Source organism: Thunnus maccoyii, chromosome 12 (assembly GCF_910596095.1).
Source record: "Thunnus maccoyii chromosome 12, fThuMac1.1, whole genome shotgun sequence".
NCBI classification, from domain to species: Eukaryota; Metazoa; Chordata; class Actinopteri; order Scombriformes; family Scombridae; genus Thunnus; species Thunnus maccoyii.
The window spans coordinates 32,415,897-32,442,214 of record NC_056544.1 but is presented as its reverse complement, the minus strand read 5'-3'; the positions used below and the strand labels follow the sequence as shown (position 1 = coordinate 32,442,214).

The 26,318-nt window shown below is 39.4% G+C and overlaps 1 protein-coding gene across 1 annotated transcript; it reads left to right on the top strand.

Moving 5' to 3' along the window:
* The first annotated feature begins 1,958 nt into the window (after positions 1 to 1,958).
* On the top strand, positions 1,959 to 26,318 carry LOC121909403 (immunoglobulin lambda-1 light chain-like). The gene is made up of 4 exons (XM_042429950.1): positions 1,959 to 2,245; positions 2,336 to 2,676; positions 17,180 to 17,213; positions 25,821 to 26,318. The coding sequence occupies exons 1-4, from the start codon at positions 2,200 to 2,202 to the stop codon at positions 26,147 to 26,149; spliced, it is 750 nt and encodes a 249-aa protein (XP_042285884.1). The 5' UTR covers positions 1,959 to 2,199; the 3' UTR covers positions 26,150 to 26,318.

The window sequence follows — 26,318 nt, the reverse complement described above, 5'->3', positions numbered from 1 at the left end:
AGTAAATGATTCCCCAAAGTTTATGCTGCAGCGTTTAATGTCTGGTGGAGGAGATAATGCTGCCGAGTTCCAGAAAAACAGATTTGATGCTACAGTTAACGAGACATCAGTTCCTCTGAAGCCCTGCAGCCCACAGTGACAGGAAACACCAAAACTCTGTACAAAAACCTTTGGAGCAAAGACAACAGAATACTCCACAACATCCACTAGAGAGAGTCACACACTGTTAAACTTCAGTGGTTTCTTATCAAACAGTCTAGATTTCTTGTAGTGGTGATAAAAACACCAGTAACTACAGACCAGTAAGTATACTGCCAGTACTCTCAAAGGTTGCTGAGAAAGTTGTCATTAAACAACTGACAACATTTCTTAATACAAACAATTTTGGTCTACATTGTATGCAATTTGGCTTTAGAGCAAATCATTCCACTGAAACTGCTACCTTGCACTTAATAGAGCAAATTAAATCAAGACTTGACAAAGGAGGAGTAGTTGTTGCTGTATTTTTAGATCTGCGTAAAGCATTCGACACAGTCAATCATGATGTTTTAATATCAAAACTCTCTAAATTTAACTTCTCATCTAGAGCGCTGGCATGGATGTCTTCATATTTATCTAATAGGAGACAATGTGTTAAAGTTGGTGACACACTGTCCAGTAACATGAAGTGCACAATGGGTGTTCCACAAGGGTCAGTGTTAGGTCCCCTATTATTTAGCCTATATATTAATGATCTCCCTCAACAGTGTCATGATGCAGAGCTACAAATGTATGCAGATGACAGCGTTGTGTACACACATGCAAAAACAGCTGAGTTAGCTGCTGCTAAGCTAACAACTGCATTGGAAAGGATCACACATTGGCTTGATCAATCATGTCTGAGTCTAAATGTAAACAAGACGAAAGGTATGTTTTTCTCTAAGACTATGGTACAACCTCATAACGCTGATATTCTCATCAAAGGTGAAAAAATTGACATAGTGACTAATTTTAAATATCTTGGTGTGACACTGGATCCAAATTTGAACTTTGAGAAACATGTTAAAAAAACGGTTAAAACCATAAAGTATAACTTAGCAAATTTTAGACATATTAGAAACTGTCTCTCTTTGGACGCTGCAGATATTTATGCAGCTATGATTCTTTCTCATATGTCTTATTGATCACATGTTGGGGGCAGGCTGGAGAAACAGCCATAAAACCTCTTGAGTCCTTATACAAACAAACTCTAAAAACTCTGGACAAAAAGCCAATGCATTTCCATCACTGTAGGGTTCTGGAGAAATACAATTTACTGAGCTTTGAGAAGTTTAAATTATTCTCAAATTTGTGCCTAGTTTATAAATGTTAAATGGTTTGGCCTCCTCCACTATGTGACTTTGTGTTCACTCGCTCAGTAAGTTCTATTAGATCCTCCAGAATATCCTCTATACAAGATTGTACCATTTAATCACACTGCATTTGGACAATCAGCTTTCTCTGTGAAAGCCACAACTCAGTGGAACGTCCTACCTGATGATATGAAGAACTGTAGTTCAATCAATACATTAAAGGCCAAATTAAAAAATCTACTAAAGACCAATCAGCTGTGTGACCATTGAGTCTAAACTCCATCTATGGTCTTCTCATTAGCGCAGGTAGTCTTGCTTTTAATTTGACAAGTTTACATTATTAATTTCTAATTGACATTGTGGGTGTATGTGATGTGCTGTGTGTGGCTTTGTATTTTCTATTTGGTATGGTGTATTCTGTGTGTTTTGTTTTGGTTTTTTTTTTGCTTTGTACTGTTTGTTGATGTGCTGTTGTATGTTTTTGGTCAGGACGAGGGATGCAAATTAGCTTCAAGCTAACTCTGGTGCATCTTCAATGTTTAAAACTGCACACTGTCCCAGTCAATAAATAAATCAATCATTATATGTTGGGGATCAAAGTGAGTCTGCACCAGATGTAAAACAGGAAACATTCAATCTCCAGTGATGACTACATACAAGACAAGCTATGCTAGGAAAGGAGAGAGGCACAAACATGTGTTTAGTGTAAAGTTGTCAGTAGGAGGAATAACACAGGGCTGTGAATGAGCTCTGTCACTGTGATCAGACTCCTCCTTTAAATCCACCAACTTAGTGTTGATGAAGACTAAACAGAGATCAGAGTCTTCTTTATACTCGCTGTAGCTCAGAGTTACTCAACACTGCAGATATGACGTCTCTGTTCATCTCAGTGTTGCTGGCTGCTATGTGCCTTGGTATGAACACAGCTCTGTTTCTGTCATATCAATCCAACATTGACATGATTCTTTAACAGCTCACTGATACTGTTTGTTGCTGTTTTACAGAATGCAGAGCACAAAAAGACAACGTGCTGCAACCAAAAAGAGATGTGACTGCTGCTGAAGGAGAGGCAGTAACACTTGACTGTCAATATAACAGCAGTAGTACAAGTTATTACCTCTTCTGGTACAAACAGGAAGGAAACAACAGCCCCAAATTCATCCTGAGCCGAGTTAAACTGGATGAAGGGAACACACCAGATGAGTTTAAGGAAAGATTTTCATCCACACTGGATTCCAACTTAAGATCAGTTCCTCTGAAGATCCAGAAGCTTCAGCTGTCTGACTCTGCTGTGTACTACTGTGCTCTGCAGCCCACAGTGACAGGAAACACCAAAACTCTGTACAAAAACCTTTGGAGCAAAGACAACAGAATACTCCACAACATCCACTAGAGGGAGTCACACACTGTTAAACTTCAGTGGTTTCTTATCAAACAGTCTAGATTCTTTTCCCTCATGAGACACAGTTGTGATGAAGAGTTTTACAAATGAATGTCATTTGACATATGAGTCTCCTCCTACTGACTGCAGAGGTGGCTGCATGGCAGAGAGCTGTTTGATTCCAGCTGTGAACATCAGACCAAACACAACTCACAAAACCACTCAACACTTATTCAAACTCAACATTCACTTACAGCACATTTCACTTGTGTAACCATGGAAACACTGGCTGTCATTTCACTGTTTTCAGCTCTTGTAGGTACGTATGTTTTTGTCATTGTGTGATATTTTCCAAATGATGGATATTTGACTCTGGAACAGAACTTTAATACAACATGTTTCCTTCACTAGGTAACACCTTGGAAGATGATTTCTATAGAAATCAGTCAAATGAACAGTTGATCAGTTTGTGTCCACAGAGTAACACTGTACAGTTGACATTTTCCACTGTCTTCTCCTCTCAGCCTCATGAACAATGTTAGTCTAATGGCTTCATTTTCTCTACTTTTTCCAGGACTAATAGCTGGAGACACAATCTCTCCTGTAAAAGATGAAGTCAGTGGAAGAGAAGGAGGATCTGTCACACTCACATGTACCTATCAGACAAGCTATTCTGCTGACCTTTACTGGTACAGACATGATTCTGACCTTCAGGCACCTCAGTTTATAGGATATGGATCCAAAACATCAGCTACATCAAATGAGCTGACCATACAGAGTCTAACCCTGGCAGACACAGCTCTCTACTACTGTGCTCTAGACACACAGTGATAGAAAGTGTAGAAGAGGCTGTACAAAAACCTGAACACAGATATCTGACTACTCTTCAAAGAGGAGGGAAGTGGTATTCAAACCACAGCTTCATATCAGATGGATTCTGCTAATTCCTGTTTTATCAGAGTCACTGTGGTTACAGCTGCTAATGAAACACTGTGGGAGGATTCACATGAGCAGCAAATCCACATCAATGACAAACCAGCTGGATGATGCTTCAAACTCAAAACCATTTCATGGAACAAAAGATTAAATGAAAAAAACTAATCAACAGATTATTCACATTAAAGTTTTGATATTTGCAGCCTTGTTCATTTTTCCTTGTTTTGGTTTGTATGAAGATTTCAAGTGTTTGTTGTCACTATTCAGCCATGATGTGTCAGTAGATGAACACAACACAGAACGCATCGTTCCCATCAGAAAAAGTGCTTTCAGTCAGTCAGTATTCTGTCATTGCAGCTAAACAGTGGAACTCGCTCCTCAAGCTCATCAAGGAAATTCATACATATCACACTTTCACAGACCAGCTGACGATGTGGCTCATTGAAAACCAGGTTTGCCGACATTAGTCTGTCGACAGCCCTCTCTGCTGCCATCTTGTGTTTTTAATGTGATACATGTAATTCTGTTTTATCATATGTCTTCAGTTATTACCTTATTCTGTTCATGCTGTTGTGTATATATGTGTATATAACAAAAATATCGTAAAAACGGTAAAACGTCTGTCAGCAACAGTTGCCAAACACTTACCATCAAATAACAGTAAAAAACCTTTAATTATTCTATAGAGATTTCTTTTAAAAATACGGATATTTACTTTGAACATTGTCTGCATTTTTACAGTCCAACCATTTTAAAATAAAAAGAAAATGTCATTATAAAACATCACTAGAATGTTAAACAAATGTATTAATCTGCACAAAAAAAATTTAAATGATTGCAGAAATATCTTAGAATTACCTAATTTAAATGAAGACTGTTGTTTTCATACAGTAATCTTTGTTAAATTCATAGGATTATCCAATCCATCCACAAGAACTCCCCATCAAAGTACAGATTTCTGGATGTAAAACACAGAAAAATTATGTAAAATTACATTTAAATTACCCTCCTATAGCACCCATTAACTGTATCTTGAGAGCTTTAGGCTTTTATTTTATATGATTATCCAGTTTATTTACAGTAAATTCCTGGTAAAATTGATTTTATACTGTACAAAAATATAAGATCATGTGATAATAGTTTATAAAAACATAATTATGATGATCGTTACTTTATATAAACATTATTTGACAGTAAGAACAAGCAACTCTCCAATATATTTACAGGCTTTTCCCATTAATGTATGAGGTTTACTTTATATAAACATTATTTGATAGTATTTAAAAGCAACTATAAAATATATCTACTAGGGGTGTGCCCGAATACAAAGACGTTATTCAGCAAAGCACAAAAAACATGTGAAATACCAGCGCGCAGGTCGGTTACATCACTATCTCAGTGTCTCTCCTCTGCTCTGCTGTTACGTCTATCAGCAGGTCTCAATGAGGGGAGTCACATCCACCTGCTACATGACTCACATTTCCTTATTTGGACATCACTCCCGGAATACACTGAGAGCGTGGTGCTGATAACGCCAAGGTCACAGGTTCGATCTCTATACTGGCCAGGATCAGTTGTTGTAAAGGGAGAAGTTTTTGTGCCGCCTGCAGATGGAAAGAAAGTTGATGTAAACTTCCCTGTTTCTAACCCATGGAATGACCAACAGTGCCACATCATCTCACACGTGTATCCTGTGAAAGCTTCACGTCCAAAGTCCTGTTCCTTCTTACTCGTTGTCAGGAGACTACTACTGTAGCCACATTGAAACGTACACTTCCCTTTCCACATGACCACGTGGCCTAAAGGACTTAGGATCAGAAGATTGAGGGTTTGAATCCCTTCGTGGTTGGCTATCCCCGCTTGCATTGTGTATATGTCTGTTGAGTGAAGAAAATCCCAACGAGAGGCTGTGAACATGTACATCAACCTATGTGACATTGCTGATCATGGGTAAAATCTGCTAGTAGTCACAGAAATGCAGCAGATTAAACAAAGTGTTTGGCTTTAGGAACTTACAGGAAGTATGTGTTTTCTGTGATTAACATCTGTATCAGAGGGGGTACCTGTAAATATCCGGCACCCTCGCTCTGCTTATTATGGGCACATTCAGCAGGAGTAACGCTTTGGAGGAATCCTGGTTAACGTCAGTTCCTTCAAATCAAGGCATTGTGTGTTTCCTGCCATGAAGATTTGTATGCAGAGCGTTGGCTTTTCAATGTTTGGAACCACGACATTGCTGATTGTGATGAAAAACTACTCATGAGTGGAGTAATGCTTTGGAGGAACTGTGCTATAAATGTGTTTGGTGTGTACACCAGCATTATGCAGAGAAAAGCTACTTCTGTCATGGAATAACTTTGAGATGGACAGCAGCAAAGTCACCAGCAATGTGGGGGGAAATTCAACCTTCTGGGGGTTACACAGTCCCAACTGTCAACAGGCTGCCTATACTGTAAGGCAGGTTCAGGAAGTGCTACCATCGTCCTCCCTCCATCGCTTCAATTGGATGCGTCCATCCATGTAATGTCAGAGGTCAAGCAGGAAATAAATGAAGATGGAAAGAGTGGAGTTTGAATCTAAAATAACGCTAGCCGATACAAATGGATGAAGGTCCCAAAAAACAAAAAGGTGGAGCAGAAAAGGTCAGAGAGAAAAAGAAAAAGATCTTGAGGCTGATGCTGCAAAATGTTTCAAGTTAACACATTTATTCAAAATATCGATGCCACTGCCAACCAAAATCCTGTTAGCATTAGCATGGCTAGCTGCAGTGATAACATTAACAGTCCATCACCAGATGAAGAGGAGGAGGAAGAGTCTGGACAGATGAGCAGCAGGCTGATTCCAGTGGAGAGCAGGAGCAAGAAGAGGAGGACGCTGCCGAGGACGAGTGAAAGCTGAATGATAACCTCCAGCAGGTGATACTGCTAACGTTAGCTCATGTAGTGACAGTGTTAACAGCAGAGCTCTGAACCTGACGCTCTCTGTTACACAAGTAGCATGCAAGAGCAGCTTCATCAAGAATAGATTACGGAGCACTACATTTAGAAGCGTTCATGTTTATGGCTACAGAATAAAACTTTCTTATAGCTTTAGACACTGATGGAATGATGTAATCGACAGGATGGCAGAGAAGAGACGTCTTCTCACCGCCTAAGGTAGGACATGCTATTCTATTCTATTCCATTCTATTCTATTCTATTCTGTTCTATTCTATTCTGTTCTATTCTATTCTATTCTATTTGTTGCTTATGCTGTTTTTTCAATGATGTCAGCTGATTGGTCACACTGGGTCCACTCCATTAGGCTGCAGGCCTGCTGCTTGTCACAGCCTGACAATACCAGTGAGTGAATGTTTAAATAGTGTCGGTAGCATGAAATCCTGACTGTTAAGCCTGATGTGTGAATTGCATCAGATCAGCTGCAAACACAATGTTGGATGATTGACTATTAACAGTTCTCACAATTCCAGATCATCAATGAATTAAATCCTAAATACGCCTCTTGGGCTGCTGATTTGTCCTCTAAGCTATTTCTTGGCTATTTATTTATTTATTATATTATTTTATGAAACTTTGTAAGTACACCTGTTGTTTGGGTTCTAACTTGATATCTATTGCTTAGCTTATATGTTATAAATACCCTGTTATTGCTTTATGCAACTCATAAGTGTGTTTGTTGGGGATAAATGTTGCCGGTCCAGATGAGAATTGCCAGGGCAGAATTTTGTTCCCAGTCTGACTCTGCAGCCCACAGTGACAGAAAACACCAAAACTCAAAGTCAAACACAACCTGACAGATTTTTGATGCTTCTGTAGTTTCACATGACAACAGATCAGTCATGTAAAAGCTGCTCCAGGCAAAGTTTTTATGTTGACAATGAAGACATAAGAGAAGAGAAAGAGTCCTGCGATGGTGATATAACTGGTAGGATATCAGTATACACATCCTCCTTACTGGGATCAGTGATGTCACAGTGATGTCATTAAGGGAGGAGGGGCTTCCTCTACAGATGGGAGAAGCCCAGCTGTCCCCATCAGAAAGTAAGCAGACTTCAGTAAGTTGACTTTGAGGATTACTGAGCTGTTTATCTTTGAACATGTTGCTTTTAGTGCCAGCTCTGCTCCTCTGTATATTCACTGGTAAGTCACATTTTATTCATTTCATTAATTAGTTGAATTCAATGGCAAGAACATTCATATCTGATAATGTAATTAAAGCAGCTACATAGTTACTGAAGCACAGAACAAGAAGCCCAAGAAAATGTAAATTTGTTCACTAACTTCTGGATTTAAATATTTTCATGTAGGTGTCAGCTGTGAAGAACTTACTGCAGTCAAGAATGAAGAGAACAGTTTGGAGGGCAGCACTGTTACTCTGTCCTATAAATACCCAAAACTTTCATCTGGTGATTATTTCTTCTGGTATCGACAATATCCAGGAAAACCACCAGAGAACCTCATCCGGCACTCGGCTTCTGGAGCAGTACCAAATACAAAACCTGGACTGGCGATTACAGTGAAGGACAAACAAATCCATCTGCAGATCTCCTCTGCTGCAGTGTCTGACTCTGCTGTGTACTACTGTGCTCTGCGGCCCACAGTGACAGGAAACACCAAAACTCTGTACAAAAACCTTTGGAGCAAAGACAACAGAATACTCCACAACATCCACTAGAGGGAGTCACACACTGTTAAACTTCAGTGGTTTCTTATCAAACAATCTAGATTCTTTTCCCTCATGAGACACAGTTGTGATGAAGAGTTTTACAAATGAATGTCATTTGACATATGAGTCTCCTCCTACTGACTGCAGAGGTGGCTGCATGGCAGAGAGCTGTTTGATTCCAGCTGTGAACATCAGACCAAACACAACTCACAAAACCACTCAACACTTATTCAAACTCAACATTCACTTACAGCATTTCACTTGTGTAACCATGGAAACACTGGCTGTCATTTTACTGTTTTCAGCTCTTGTAGGTACGTATGTTTTTGTCATTGTGTGATATTTTCCAAATGATGGATATTTGACTCTGGAACAGAACTTTAATACAACATGTTTCCTTCACTAGGTAACACCTTGGAAGATGATTTCTATAGAAATCAGTCAAATTAACAGTTGATCAGTTTGTGTCCACAGAGTAACACTGTACAGTTGACATTTTCCACTGTCTTCTCCTCTCAGCCTCATGAACAATGTTAGTCTAATGGCTTCATTTTCTCTACTTTTTCCAGGACTAATAGCTGGAGACACAATCTCTCCTGTAAAAGAACAAGTCAGTGGAAGAGAAGGAGAATCTGTCACACTCACATGTACCTATGAGACAACCGAGACTACTCCTTGGCTTTACTGGTACAAACATCATTCTGACCTTCAGGCACCTCAGTTTATACTCTGGAAAGGAAGAGGATCACAGAGTCACCGAGAATATATTCCTGATAAACGATATAAATCCCAAACATCAGCTACATCAACTGAGCTGACCATACAGAGTCTAACCCTGGCAGACACAGCTCTGTACTACTGTGCTCTAGACACACAGTGATAGAAAGTGTAGAAGAGGCTGTACAAAAACCTGAACACAGATATCTGACTACTCTTCAAAGAGGAGGGAAGTGGTATTCAAACCACAGCTTCATATCAGATGGATTCTGCTAATTCCTGTTTTATCAGAGTCACTGTGGTCACAGCTGCTAATGAAACACTGTGGGAGGATTCACATGAGCAGCAAATCCACAACAACTCTATTTATATATCACAATTCATGCATAAAATGCAACACAAACTGCTAAATATGAAAGCAGATAATCATAGCATTTCTGATAAAACAAAAAAAAAAAAGGAAAAAAAAAAAAAAAACAGGAAAAGACAACATAAAATAACCATAAGGTAAAAACACTTCAAGAGAAAGCGACAGTAAAAAGATGTGTCTTAAGTTTTCATTGTAAAGTGTCAACAGATTCAGAGCCCTTCAGACTCTCAGACAGACTGTAATTAACGAAGGCTGCCTCCCTGAGTCTGTTAGTTCTGACCTCAGGAACAATCAAGAGGTTTGAGCCAGAGGATCATCTGTCTTATCCATGTCAGACTGATAAGACGGGGCAAAGCCAGTCAGTGATTAACACCAATAGAAGAACTTTAACATTAATTCTGAGACTGACAGGTAACCAGTGTAAATATTTTAAAATTGGAGTAATGTGGTCTCTCTGTCCGGTTTTCATCAGAACACCTGCTGCTGCGTTCTGTACGAGCTGTAACTGACCAACAGCTTTCTTAGACACACCAGACAGAAGAGCGTTACAATAGTCCAGCCTGTATTGTACAACCTGTATGCATTAACTTTTCTGTGTCTGACTCTGACACTATTCCTTAAATGATAGAAGGACACTTGAGTCACGTTTCTTATGTGACATTAAACATTTAGGTCAGAGTCAATAATAACACCAAGATTATTGACCTGCTCCTTGGTGTTTAGTGTGAATAATTTTAGGTGGTCATCAGGATCTCAGTTTTGTCTTGATTCAGCTGTAACAAGTTCTGAGTCAGATGCATGCAATCTTGTCACTGATAGAACTGTAATCATTTGAACTTACAGAGATACGTATATAGCAGGGTATCATCTGTGTAATTATGGAGATTGATGTTGCGATATCTAATAATATTGCCAAGCGGTAACATATACAGACTGAGAAGAATTGGTCCTAAGATAGAGCCCTGAGGGACACCACGTCAGGTCTATTTTATTGGGGGAGTGGTCGTCCATGGCCACAATGAGTTGTCGGCCAGTTAAGTAAGACCTGAACCATCAAAGAACTGTACCAGAGAGACAGACCCAGTGTTCAAGTCTGTCCAGCAGAATAATGTGATCTACAGGATCAAATGCAGCACTGAGATCTAACAGGACAAGCACAGAGAGATTCTTCTCATCAGTGTTCATCCTGAGGTCATTCACAACTTTGACTAGAACTGTTTCCATACTGTGATGGGCCCTGAAACCAGACTGGAACTTTTCAAATACAGTGTTGTCACAGAAGACCTCCTTCAACATTTTTTTTCCTAAAATCTTACTCAGAAAAGGCAGGTTGGATATTGGTCTGCAGTTTGAGATGACAGAACAATCTATATTGTCTTTTTAAGCAGTGGTTTAATTAAAGTGGTTTTGAAAGCTGCAGGAAAGGTGCCTGTGAACAGTCAGTGATTAATTATTGTTAAAACTTCCTCTGCTAAACAGTTAAAAAACAGTTTTTAAAAAGTGGTGGGAATGAGATCAAGAGCACAGGTAGAGGATTTTAACTCACAGACAACTTTCTTGATTGTTTCCAAGTCCACTGATGTAAACTGATGTAACTGATGCTTGGTGTATTATAATATTCATTCATTGTCTGTAAAATAGGCAGAAAATTCATTGCATTTAGTAACGTTCAGGTGATCAGAGTAATAGTTCGGGGCCGGGCTCATGAGACTGTCAGCAGTTGAAAAGAGAAGCCTTGGATTGTTAGAATTTGTATTTATAAGTTGAGAGAAATACGATCGCCTGGTGTTTCTGATGGCTGCACTGTGTTCTGCTCTGAGTTCTTTAAAGACATCATGGTGGACCTGAAGTTTTGTATTTAAATTGTCCACTAGATCATCAACAGATAAAGGGAGAGTTGGCTAAGATATATTATTTGTATGCAACATAAAATTTACTGCCATTTCAGATGTAAGATATCATCTTTTTACAATGTGTCTAGAATTACAAATCTAGCATATGAAGAGAGACAGTTAATTCAATAAATGATCAGACAGAAGCACATCCATAACTGATGAAATGTCAGCAGAAAGTCCCCGTGTAGTGACAAGGTCTAAGGTTTGACCACAGCTGTGAGTTGGTTCATTGACATGTTGTATGAAGCTCAGATCTTCCAATAGATGTGAAAAGTCAGAAGCCTTCTTGTCTGTGTTATTGTCAGTGTGTAAATTAGAGTCAGCAATGATGATTATATTGTCATAGTTAGAGCTGATGATAGATAAGAGCTCAGAGAGATCAGACAAGACATTTGGGCAATGCTTTGGTGGTCTACAGACAATAGCTGCATAAAGACATTTCAGTATGACAGCATGGTACTCAAATGAACTAAAATCATCTAAAGAAACATCCCTCAGCCTCAGAGCATCGATACATATGGCGGCTGTCCCTCCGCCCCTCTTCCCTTGTCTAATGGAGTAGGAGAAATTATAAGTTTGCAGGTTAAATTTCATCAAGAGCATCTGTGTTTAGCCAGGTTTCAGTTGAAAATAGACAGTCAAACTGAGGCTCTACAATAAGATCATTCATTTAAAAGGTTTGACTGCTGAGGGACCTGATATTTAAAAGTGCTATTTGCAGATTTACTGTCTTGCTTTGATCTGTAAGTGGTTGGTAAAAGCTACTGGATGCAGGGATGCATATGAGGTTAGGTCTTATAAGAGACTGAGATTTGTTGAATTAGATTTTAAAATGGTCTATGAGATCTTTCAGTTGCATGGACTGGATTCCTGCCTGGTGAGCAGATAGATGATACATGATGTTCAGATAAACTTGAGGATATGTGTGAAGTATTTGTTGCAGCAGAACAAAATCTGTGAAAAGTCTGATGGTCAATTTTACAGTCAGAGCCTGAATAAACACTGTGGGAGGATTCACTTGAGCAACAAATCCACATCAATGACAAACCAGCTGGATGAGGCTTCAAAAATAAACTGTGATGAAGTTCATGATGTCATTGATGGTTCGACAACCTATAGAGGTGATTTCCTGGCCCCGCCCACTGAGGTTCAACTCAACCAATGAGATTATTTCTGTCTGCAGAGCAGAAATGTTTGAGGAAGTAAAATCCCAATCAGCTTGATGCTGAGGAGAAGGGCTGTGCAGCAGAGAGGCTGTTTAGTTTCTTCATTCTACTGCAGTGGAAGAACATTGATCATCTGCTGTCTGTTTGGTTTCAACAACTCCAAAGACATGTTGCTTTACCTCTTTATACTTTTATCTCACTTTATAGGTGAGTGTTAGAACAGAGATGAAAGTCTCATTTTACCTGATGTATTAACCAGATATCTGTTTTTCATAGCTGGATGATTTTGTGGAAGTAAATTCACAAACATAAAGAACATGTTGGGTTTTTAATGTATTTTAAAATGATTAAAGATCACAGTAAAAGTCAAGAACCTCTGTTGAGTCTCTTTTAAAATCTCTTGCAGACTAACTGACTGAATGACTCATTTTGCAGCCATGGGTTCCATGAACAGCATAAAGCCAGAAAATACTGAGGAACGTGTTGCAGAGGGAGGAAACATCAACCTGACCTGTAAATATGAGGGTTCTATCTGAAATATCCAGTGGTACCAACAAAACCAGAGATCCAAACCAGAATTCCTGCTCTACATCACAGAGGACGGATCGATTCATCCAACTGTTTCTGATTTCTCAGCTCACATTAACAAAACAGAGAAAGAGAAACGTGTTGATCTGCAGATCTCCTCTGCTGCAGTGTCTGACTCTGCTGTGTACTACTGTGCTCTGCAGCCCACAGTGACAGGAAACACCAAAACTCTGTACAAAAACCTTTGGAGCAAAGACAACAGAATACTCCACAACATCCACTAGAGGGAGTCACACACTGTTAAACTTCAGTGGTTTCTTATCAAACAGTCTAGATTCTTTTCCCTCATGAGACACAGTTGTGATGAAGAGTTTTACAAATGAATGTCATTTGACATATGAGTCTCCTCCTACTGACTGCAGAGGTGGCTGCATGGCAGAGAGCTGTTTGATTCCAGCTGTGAACATCAGACCAAACACAACTCACAAAACCACTCAACACTTATTCAAACTCAACATTCACTTACAGCATTTCACTTGTGTAACCATGGAAACACTGGCTGTCATTTTACTGTTTTCAGCTCTTGTAGGTACGTATGTTTTTGTCATTGTGTGATATTTTCCAAATGATGGATATTTGACTCTGGAACAGAACTTTAATACAACATGTTTCCTTCACTAGGTAACACCTTGGAAGATGATATTACTGCCAGCAGTGCTGAAGTGTTTTCATCAGAGGGCCGTAGTGTTACTCTGTCCTGTAACTATTCAGTTAAAGCTAATAATCTCCAGTGGTATCGACAAGATCCTGGATCAGCTCCTCAGTTCCTTCTCCTGATCACTGAATCAACATCTACTGTTGTGAATGCAACACCTCCACACCCTCGACTGACTGTTAAACTGAATAATGAGAGAAATCGAGTTGATCTGCAGATCTCCTCTGCTGCAGTGTCTGACTCTGCTGTGTACTACTGTGCTCTGCAGCCCACAGTGACAGGAAACACCAAAACTCTGTACAAAAACCTTTGGAGCAAAGACAACAGAATACTCCACAACATCCACTAGAGGGAGTCACACACTGTTAAACTTTAAGGATATAAAACAACAAATGTTTGAGAAACATCCACTAAAGGTGTCCTCTCTCTCTCTCTCTCTCTCTCTCTCTCTCTCTCTCTCTCTCTCTCTCTCTCTCTCTCTGTAAAATTCAAATTCAAAATAGCTTTATTGGCATGAATAAAAGAAAAACATGTTGTTGCCAAAGCAGTTTACAGAGGATTCATATATTACATATTTCATATACACATTAAATATACAGGTGTCACATGCAGGTTCTATATTACACTGATGCAGTCCATTCTTTGATTGCAATACAACACAGTTTTATAGAATTTGATGCAGTTACTTAATATCTTATAAATATAGATTTTCCAGTGATTGTGAGTCCCTCAGGCTGTGGCAGGCAGATACATATTTAGCTGCTAGAGGAGCTGCTGTCTCTTCACCAGGAGAACGGCCAGTTTTTCCTCTGGAGTTAACATCTGGAGGTTTGGTGTTTTCTTGGCTATTTCCTGGTAGTGGAAGTCTCTTACTGAAGAGAACTTCTCACAGTGGAGGAGGAAGTGCATCTCTGTCTCTAGCTCCCCTGTCGAGCAGTGAGCACATACATGCTCCTCTCTGGGCGCCATGTCTGTCTGTAACTTCCTGTTTCTACTGCCAGCTGGTCACTGAGCCTGTGATTGGTCAGGATCCGTCTCTGCTTGGTATCTCTGACAGACTGGAGATACTCAGCCAGTTTATATTCTCTGTTTAGAGCCAAATAACAATTTAGTCTACTTTGGCTTTTTGTTTCATTTCTCCAATGTTCTGAATATTGATCTTTTGATTGATTCATTATTAGTTTTATTCTGTTGTGTTGTTTTGAATCAGTGCTGATGGAACCTGGTTGGTTAGTTTCATCATCAGCTGACTGAGGGGGCTGTTTTCAGGGTTCAGCTCTTGGGTTTTTTAGTGATTTGAAAGGAAGTGTGTCTTTTGGGCTTGAATTTAGATGTTTCCAAAATGTTATTGCCCTTTTTTGTATATTTAATAGTCTCTATTAGTCTCTAACTATTAGTCTGGTTGTTGAAAATGATACATTGGAGTAAGAGAGAGCGCTTTCAACTTTTTATCTTTAGTACTGAAACCTGTCTGTTGTCATGGTTCAGCAGTGATGCCTCTCTGTTGCCATGGTTACTGAGCTCAAAGAGGGAAGTGAAACACTGAAGAGCAGAAATGTGATCAGTCTCTCTCCCTGCAGTGGGTGGAGTCACCCCCACCCTGACTTGTTGCCTAAACCCAACTACACACGGGACTCAGGATGCAAACCCGGGTCTCTGCTGCCAGAGTCCTGCATGTTGTACGCCTGCCATCCACTCCATCCTCCTCCTTCTGACTTCACAGCCATATATACCATACCATCATAAGGATGATACAGTTTAATACTAATGTATGTCAATGTTTAGTTGAGTTTTTTTTCCTTCTCAAACACACTGCTGGTCGGCTCTTTCATGTGATATCTTTCCATGCAGATAGGTCTGTGAAAATGACTCCCGCTTCCTTTGTTGGGCTGACAAATCTCAGAGCTGTGTGTCTCAAAACCTGCACAAATAAAATATTTGATATTAAGGAAACAGCTTAACCACCTTGATTTTTTTCCCGCCCAAATACCTGACATGTTTCTGTTCCTTAATGATCTTGTTACAACATGTGAGCTGTTGTTACATATGTAATAACCACAGTATATCACCTGTTTTGATGGTTTTGGTTAAAGGTCATCAGCCATACTGAGCCATGGCTCACCAACAGTAGCAGACTGGTATATTCTCTCTCTTCAAAGAGGAAACACTGAGCTCATAATTAATGACAAACATGGCATCATTGTTGAGTTGATGCTAAGAAGCTGTGATGGTAAACTTCACTGATTTCAGAGGAATCTCCTTATAAATAAAACTGTTTGTGTGAGTCCTTTATTTCATTGTTTGAATATAGTTTTAGTTTTGACACACTTAATAAAGTGTGTGTGTGTGTGTGTGTGTGTGTGTGTTCAGTGAACTGTATCAGTCAGTTTCTGTTCAGTCTGACTGAGGGAGGTTTTTGTACGACGCTTTTTCACTGTGTGAACACATTCTGACTGTTGATATTGTGGCGACTCTGACAGTAATAAACTGCTGCATCTTCAGTCTGAACTCCACTGATGGTCAGAGTGAAGTCAGAGTTTGATCCACTGCCTGTAAAACGACCTGGAATCCCTGATACTCGCCGATTAGCAGAGTAAATGAGAAGTTTAGGAGTTTCTCCATCTCTCTGTTGGTACCAGGCTAAACCTTGGTAGCTGCTCCCACTATAAGTCCAAGTATGAACATCCCGACTGGTCCTACAGCTGATGGTTGCGGAGCCTCCCAGAGCAGATGTCACTGCTGCAGGCTGAGTCACTGTGATCTGGCCTCTGGACTCTGAGGATACAGAGACAAAAACATAAAGCAGCGTCATGGTTTTGATGGTTTTGTGGGCTTCATTTCAGAGGGACGGATGTTCATAGAGGAGTTTGATTCTCTGGACTTTACCTGTGAAGCAGCAGCAGAGGAGAGTCCAGATGAGGACGGAGATCAAAGTCATGTTGTTGATGAGGAGGATTTCTGTGGCTTCTGTTGTGATGAAGGACAGCTGTCAGTCATCCAGTGTTCAACTCTCAGGACTATAAACTCTCCCAGAGCACTGGAGCATGGTGCCGCTGATGCAAAGTCGCTCTCTATGGAAATGCTCTGACTGACTCCAACAGGGACTTGGATTACTCTGATGATGCTGTTTCATCAATGGATCAATCAACTTATCACAGTATTGATTAGGATGTGTCAGTGTTTATTTTTATGTGGTTTGGACTTCATGTGTATTGACGACTGTTTTCTTTCAGAAAATATTTTGTTATAGTTAAATGTATTACAACACAAATTTAACATTAATTTAAATTAATTTATATGAAATAAAATCACATATTCATAAATTGGCGGCTCTGTGTTGTTGTAAGTTTTCGAGTTATTTGAGTAATTTTACTTCATTTTGGTGAGTTTGTTTGTGTCAAAGTCAGAGAGCCGTGTCTCTCTACACTGAGAGGTTTTTGTACGGCGGCTCAATGAGTTTGTATCACTGTGGTGGACTTTTGGTGGAGGAACCAGACTGGATGTTGGAAGTAAGTTTCTGCTGAAATATTAAATACTGTATCATCAGTTAAGTTTATAATTTCTACGTCTGAACATTTGTAGTAGATATAAGTTTCCACTGTGCTGATCTAAAACACTTTAAAGTCTCAGTTTTATTGTTTGTTCCTCTTGTGTTTCCTTAAAGTTGAACTCAAAGCAGCTTTACTGAACTTTTTTTTGAAATGTTCAAGTTAATTTGTTAAATGTGAACAGCTTGAACTGCAGGACAGAGTAAAAAACAACAGTTCTACTTTAAAAATGATTTTAATTTCAGCCTTTAATTCTCTGTTTTAATTTAATAATTTAAATTCAAAGAAGATAAACAATGTGAAATGCTGTGAATCTCTGATCATTTAAAATGTCTCCAGTTGTCTTTTAACCTCAGTCTGAAATCATTTTGACAGATTTTTGAGGGTTTTTCATTTTTTGAATGTCTCAACATTTTCCGTATATTACGGTGGTCTGTTAGTTTTGACTGATGAATCTGATTAACTGTTGATCTTTTGATAGTTTTGAAAGTAAATATGTTGTTATAAATTCAAACTAAATCATAGATGTCTGAATTATATATTCAAACTTTATGTCCTTATTTATATATAGTGTATAGTGTAAAATAAAATACATTAAACAGTCATATAAACAACTTAAAGGAGTTTCTGTCAGATGTTTTTTCTGCTCCACCAGTCACTCACTGACACACTGTTTCACTTCCCTCTGAGAAACCTCTCATGCATATCAGCACAGAAAGAGTCCTCATATGGCTCCACCCTCTCACAGTAAAGGTGTCCAAGTGTCTGGTGTTGGATTGACAGCTGTCCTCTAATCTGATTGGTGTCTCCTAGGTGATGTCCGTCCCACCCTGACGGTGCTGCCCCCCTCCAGCAAGGAGCTGCAGCAGGGGAAGGCCACGCTCATATGTCTGGCCAACAAGGGCTTCCCCTCAGACTGGAGTCTGGCCTGGAAGGTGGACGGCAGCAGCAGCAGCAGCAGCAGGGAGGAGAGCAGGAGCCCCGGGGTGCTGCAGAAGGACGGCCGCTACAGCTGGAGCAGCACCCTGAGGCTCCCTGCAGACCAGTGGAGGAAGGTGGGCTCTGTGACCTGTGAGGCCACCCAGGGCTCCCAGACTCCAGTCTCAGAGACACTGAGGAGAGACCAGTGTTCCCAGTCCTGACCTGACTCACTGGGACTCTGCTACTGGTTTTACTCTGCTACTGCTCTCACTCTGATCTCTAATCAGAACAGTGTAACATTGTGTAACTTCAAACTGTAACAACTGCATTATTGTAGTACTGATGACTTAGATGCTTGAAACAATAAACATTTTCTCTCTTGAAATCAAATATTTTTCTGTGGATGTTTGACACCAACAATACATGCAGGATTATAACTCTTTCTTGATCTTAATCTTGGGATTATATAAAGTATTGTTACATATCTATGAAGTCTTTGAGTCTCAACTGACAGTGTGTCTGTTTAGCAGTGGTATCATAAATCATTATGTAAAACATGGTGTTAATGGAAGGATGAAAGGATCCCATAATTTTAAAATCCTTTCAAAATGTAGTTTACATTAATAGAGTTTTGAGGATTAGAAACAAAGTGCAGAGTATTGTCAGCAAAAGATGATATCACCTGGTTCTTCTTTTACACCAAAGGTTTCCATGTCAGTATGTTTGTTGCATGTTTCTTTAAGAATACCAAAAGAACACCTCTGATGTGTTTTTATTTATGTGCTGCATTAAAGTTCTTATTGAATTGTCCCTGGTTTTGAGATGTTAAAATGTGCAATAATATGTTTTAATGTCTGAAAAGGTATTATCTTATTCAAAGAGAAAAGTAACATTTGTATTTGTAATGTTTTAAATAGATATAGGACTTTGTTTGCTCATATTTTAGTTTTCTAAACTGGTTTGATCATTTCATAGAAAATCACCCAGGTATCCTTTGACCTTGATGTAATTTATTATTATTTCAGTTTCATAAAGGGTAAATGTGCATTAAGCTGATATCCTGAATCCTGTCAATAAATTGACAAAAGTCTTAAGAATAAAAAATGAAGATCTGACATAGAATGCAGGACATAATCATAACAAATATGTAAAAATAACAAAACACGAGTGTGATCTCTAAAGTTACACTATGTACATATACAGTAGGTACAATCATTGTACAAATGTAGTGCATACGGCCTGCCTCCCCATGTTCCCCCCACACTAGACCTCTGACCTTTTCATGTGTGTCTGAAAGAAAAAGGGAAAAAACTGCTAATAACACAAAAATGACTGTCTAAGATAATTTTGTTTCCATTAGAGTTCTTCTTAAAAGCCTTCCTTAATTTCAGCTCCTGCCATGAAACCAAGAGATACCAACATTGTTTCCCTCTGAGATCTGATTATTATTATTATTATGACCATAGGGAATGTAGGATTTTGTGAAATATAATAAAATGTCATCGGCATATAGATAGATTTTTCAATGGTGTGACTGAAACAACACCTGAAATTTTGTGATGTTTCTAATGTAATGATGACAAAATGTAGAGAGTGGTGCAGAAAGAGGAAGTCCATGTATAATTATAATCTGGAAATAAAATAATTTTGATATTCTGGATATTTTAAGTTGTTAGTACAGATGCAGTGGTTGAACTGTCTGATCATATCTATGAAATGTGTGTGTGTGTGTGTGTGTGTGTGTTCAGTCAACTGTATCAGTCCGTTTCAGTTCAGTCTGTCTGAGGGAGGTTTTTGTACGATGCTTTTTCATTGTGTGAACAACCACTGACTGTTGATATAATGGAGACTCTGACAGTAATAAACTGCTGCATCTTCAGTCTGAACACCACTTATGGTCAGAGCGAAGTCAGCCCCAGATTGTGTCCCACTGAAACGATCTGAAATCCCAGACTGACGGGTTGTAGCACAATAAATCAGAAGTTTAGGAGCTTCTCCAGTTTTGTGAAGGTACCAGTTGAAGCAGTGACTAACACCTGGACTGACTTTACATCTGATAGAGACAGTCTGTCCTGGAACAGCAGACTGAGATTTGGGAGACTGAGTCAGGATGATTTCTGCTGATGAACCTGGAAAACGTGAAAAAGAGGAGTGTTATTGAGACAAATCCAGCTTGGAGAAAGATGATCACCATGAAAACAGAAGAGTATCATCTCTTTAACATGGAGAATAGATGGAAGAAGGTAAATTCTGCTTGTTTCAGTGTCTTTCAATCACAGCAGAACATCACTGTGTTGAACCTGGTTGCATCCTGAAGCAAAGTTTTCACAAGAGAGTCTCACCCTGAACAAGGAGCCCCAGGGTGGCCAGCAGTAGAGTCAGTGACATCATCATTGTGCTGCCGGCGTGTCAGTGGCTCTGAAAGGTCTGGACAGCCACTGATCAACACTGGCCTCTTAACGGCTGGGAGCAGAGAGGCAGGACACATATGCAAACACACAAAGTCAGTGAACTGCAGCTGTCCTACACATATCATGCTGTTTCCCACCAGAACAATGAATATTTAAATGATTCAAGACATAATGGAGTACACATCTATGTGAGAGAAATTTATTTTATTTCCACCCAGAAGTTAGGTTAATGTAAATCCTGTTATTGGTGATTTTTAATTCTTATCAAACCAAATGATTTTCTATTTATTGGGAAGGTTTATAGATTGTATTTTGTCATACATAATGTAAAATGAGTGGTGCAAGAAGCCCACAACTCTCCAAGGATTTATAGATACATGTAGCTGTTTTTTGGTGAAAATCTAAAAAGTACATTATTAAATGAGCCAGTCTGAGGGTGGAATGACAAACATTGCCACACTGCATTTGGGCAGTCAGCTTTCTCTGTGAAAGCCACAACTGAGTGGAATGCCATACCCAGTGGTGTTTTTATATGTAAAGAATTGGTGGGGCACCAACTTGTTCAATACTTGCTCTTCTTACTGATGTGTTTTTTAACATGTTATGGGTCCATGCATGGCTCCACAAAATATTTTTACGTACTGTGTTGCTTTAGCATCCTTGATTTGTTTTGTTTTGTTTTGTTTTGTGGGGTGATCTGCGGTGAAAACCCGGAGCAGAGTTTTGAGTTGTCTTTCTTTTATGTTTTTGAAACTGGATTGAACTGAACTGGTTTGGTTGTGGGGAAAACAAAACTGACCCTTTACCGAGTGGATTCAACTCTGAGACTGACCAAACCCTTCTCCACTCTTTATCGTTACCTCCCACCCCCATACACAGCAAAACTTAACCATTTTTCCTTCAGTTGAGAGTATATCTCAGCTCCCACTCCGGCATCCTCCATCAGCTGTGCTGGTGACACGGCACAGATAGCTTAAAAATATATGTGAAGTTTGCAGACGTAGTAGCTAAATCTGTCCATGGAAAACTTGTTTTTTCAACGGATATCTTAATTACAACAAGATTAAGCTAGCAAAGCAGTTTTGTGTTTATATGTGAGGTATTTATTCAGTTTGGAAAATCCCCACAATCTCTAGAAAGCATTAGCTCAAGTTGGCTGGTTGACTCACAACAGTGATGCTTACAGAACGAGGCACTTGACCGCATTACTGAAGCACAACCTCTCTGTAATACTGCTTAATTAAGAATGCAATATTCTATCGTCATAAGCCAACACAATCAAGCTCAGAACAAATGAGCCTACAGGGCCATAAGCGAACAGCAAAGAGCTCAACACCACAACGAGGTGCAAAGACAACTTTTTAGGGATATAATCCATTCTGTGACAACGTTATGACGACAACCTCAATAGATAAGCGTTGGACACACTGACACTCGTCACCATCTATATCAATCGATCAAGCACAACAATATGACCAATGCACGGACTAGAACCACCAAGGCAGGATGATAAAATATGCTTTCACTCACCAACTGACGGCTCGGAAAAGGGCAGCATGGCGGTTTTTCCTCTGGGAAAACTTCACCACGGTGAATCCGTTTTTATTTATTAATTAATTTTATTAATTTTACCAGCAGTTTGAGTGATGACAGTATTCCGTGGCTGGTGGGCTTTGAGGCGCTTTAATTCCAGTTTTTCCACCAAATAAAGGCTTTATACCCTGTGCCCGAGTATGAAATGCACTTTATTTTTTTCAAGTTAGCTGGCGTTAGCTAAGAAAGGCTCCCCTCTTTTTTGCCGACTGTAAATTCAAAGCTCATGCTGTAGCTGCACTGCAGCATCATTTGAAATATTTCACAGTTGATTGGCTCTCTGTCTGACAGAGAGCCAATCAACTGTGAAATATGAAATGATGCTTTAGTGGGGCTACGGGCTGCCTGCCCCACTTGTCATCAATTTTGTGTGATCTACATTGAATACACTAACACTCTGAGCATGCATATTCATATCTTCCCACGTACAATACACATTGCATTATGAGAGAGGGGTTAGCCCTACATTCACACCGGCCACCGTAGGCCCACTGCGGACACGAAACAGGAAAACGCAGTCTGAAGAAGCGAGGCAGGGGACAATTAAAAATGAACTAAAACAAATAATAACACAAATAATATCATACAATTTATGAAGATGTTATATTCATAGATAATAAATTGTAGCAGATAAAAATTTGAAACTTGATAATAACATAATTTGTTGGCACTGTTCTTTCTGGTGACAGCAGGTGTGGCTCTGCCCCTAATGTCGCCAGTGGCCTTACCTGATGATATAAAGAACTGTAGTTCAATAAATACATTCAAGGCCAAATTAAAAAATCTAGACCAATAGACCAATCAGCTGTGTGACCATTGAGTCTAAACTTCATCTATGGTCTTCTCATTAGCTCAGGTAGTCTTGCTTTTAATTTGACAAGTTTACATTATTAATTTCTAATTGACATTGTGGGTGTATGTGATGAGCTGTGTGTAGCTTTGTATTTTGTATTTTGTATGGTGTGTTCTGTGTGGTTTTTTTTTTGCTATTTACTGTTTGTTGTTGTGCTGTTGTATGTTTTTTGTCGGGGACTAGAGATGCAAATTAGCTTCAAGCTAACTCTGGTGCAGTGCATCTTTAATGTTTCAGACTGCACACTATCCCACTCAATAAATAAATCAATCATTCTTGAAAAGAGGGAAAGAATGTCATAAATACATCCAGTCAGAAAAGGAAAGACAAATAACTAAAATCATTGCATCTTTATGAATAATCCATGTTTCTTCTATATAAAGCCCATGGTTGAATTTTTACTACTTAATTTCAGTTTGGTTAAATGTGCATTCCAAACTCAGAATATATTCAATATTCAAAATGTCAGATCAGACTAATAACTGAAAGAACAAAATCTGAGGATTTTCTGATGGAAAATAGGATGTCATCGGCATATAAGAATGTGATTTTATGATGTTACTCTGAGCGAGTGCTAATACTTTTTAAAATGAAACCAGCCAAGGCTTCACTGAAAGTGTGAAATAAAAGACTAGATATACAGGGTATCTGTGCCTAGTTAACTTGTATTCAGATGTTTTAATACATATTGAGTTTTTATTATAGACTGAGTTAGATATCTGCTTCAGATATCTAGCTTCACGTTAGACTGTGTGTGTGTGTGTGTGTGTGTGTGTGTGTGTGTGTGTGTGTGTGTGTGTGTGTGTTCAGTGAACTGTATCAGTCAGTTTCTGTTCAGTCTGACTGAGGGAGGTTTTTGTACGACGCTTTTTCACTGTGTGAACAGTGTTGATATCACACTGTTGATACTGTGGCGGCCTATGCAGTAGTAAACTGCTGCATCTTCAGTCTGAACTCCACTGATGGTCAGAGTGAAGTCAGTGTTTGATCCACTGCCTGTAAAACGATCTGGAATCCCTGATGGTCTACGGTTTGACCAGTAAATGAGCAGTTTAATAGGTTCTCCATCTCTCTGTTGATACCACTCCACAGAGTCAGAATTAAAAACAGTCTGACTGATCTTACAGCTGATGGTTGCGGAGCCTCCCAGAGCAGATGTCTTTGCTGCAGGTTGAGTCACTGTGATCTGGCCTCTGGACTCTGAGGATACAGAGACAAAAACATAAAGCAGCGTCATGGTTTTGATGGTTTTGTGGGCTTCATTTCAGAGGGACGGATGTTCATAGAGGAGAGGAGTTTGATTCTCTGGACTTTACCTGTGAAGCAGCAGCAGAGGAGAGTCCAGATGAGGACGGAGATCAAAGTCATGTTGTTGATGAGGAGGATTTCTGTGGCTTCTGTTGTGATGAAGGACAGCTGTCAGTCATCCAGTGTTCAACTCTCAGGACTATAAACTCTCCCAGAGCACTGGAGCATGGTGCCGCTGATGCAAAGTGGCTCTCTATGGAAATGCTCTGACTGACTCCAACAGGGACTTGGATTACTCTGATGATGCTGTTTCATCAATGGATCAATCAACTCATCACAGTATTGATTAGGATGTGTCAGTGATTATTTTTATGTGGTTTGGACTTCATGTGTATTGACGGCTATTTTTTTTCAGAATATATTTTGTTACAGTTAAATGTATTACAACACAAATTTAACATTAATTTAAATTAATTTATATGAAATAAAATCACATATTCATAAATTGGCGGCTCTGTGTTGTTGTAAGTTTTCGAGTTATTTCAGTAATTTTACTTCATTTTGGTGAGTTTGTTTGTGTCAAAGTCAGAGAGCCGTGTCTCTCTACACTGAGAGGTTTTTGTACGGCGGCTCAATGAGTTTGTATCACTGTGGTGGACTTCTGGTGGAGGAACCAGACTGGATGTTGGAAGTAAGTTTCTGTTAAAATATTAAATACTGTATCATCAGTTAAGTTTATAATTTCTACGTCTGAACATTTGTAGTAGATATAAGTTTCCACTGTGCTGATCTAAAACACTTTAAAGTCTCAGTTTTATTGTTTGTTCCTCTTGTGTTTCCTTAAAGTTGAACTCAAAGCAGCTTTACTGAACTTTTTTTGAAATGTTCAAGTTAATTTGTTAAATGTGAACAGCTTGAACTGCAGGACAGAGTAAAAAACAACAATCCTACTTTAAAAATGATTTTAATTTCAGCCTTTAATTCTCTGTTTTAATTTAATCATTTAAATTCAAAGAAGATAAACAATGTGAAATGCTGTGAATCTCTGATCATTTAAAATGTCTCCAGTTGTCTTTTAACCTCAGTCTGAAATCATTTTGACAGTTTTTTGAGGGTTTTTCATTTTTTGAATGTCTCAACATTTTCCGTATATTACGGTTGTCTGTTAGTTTTGACTGATGAATCTGATTAACTGTTGATCTTTTGATAGTTTTGAAAGTAAATATGTTGTTATAAATTCAAACTAAATCATAGATGTCTGAATTATATATTCAAACTTTATGTCCTTATTTATATATAGTGTAAAGTGTAAAATAAAATACATTAAACAGTCATATAAACGACTTAAAGGAGTTTCTGTCAGATGTTTTTTCTGCTCCACCAGTCACTCACTGACACACTGTTTCACTTCCCTCTGAGAAACCTCTCATGCATATCAGCACAGAAAGAGTCCTCATATGGCTCCACCCTCTCACAGTAAAGGTGTCCAAGTGTCTGGTGTTGGATTGACAGCTGTCCTCTAATCTGATCGGTGTCTCCTAGGTGATGTCCGTCCCACCCTGACGGTGCTGCCCCCCTCCAGCGAGGAGCTGCAGCAGGGGAAGGCCACGCTCATATGTCTGGCCAACAAGGGCTTCCCCTCAGACTGGAGTCTGGCCTGGAAGGTGGACGGCAGCAGCAGCAGCAGCAGCGGGGAGGAGAGCAGGAGCCCTGGGGTGCTGCAGAAGGACGGCCGCTACAGCTGGAGCAGCACCCTGAGGCTCCCTGCAGACCAGTGGAGGAAGGTGGGCTCTGTGACCTGTGAGGCCACCCAGGGCTCCCAGACTCCAGTCTCAGAGACACTGAGGAGAGACCAGTGTTCCCAGTCCTGACCTGACTCACTGGGACTCTGCTACTGGTTTTACTCTGCTACTGCTCTCACTCTGATCTCTAATCAGAACAGTGTAACATTGTGTAACTTCAAACTGTAACAACTGCATTATTGTAGTACTGATGACTTAGATGCTTGAAACAATAAACATTTTCTCTCTTGAAATCAAA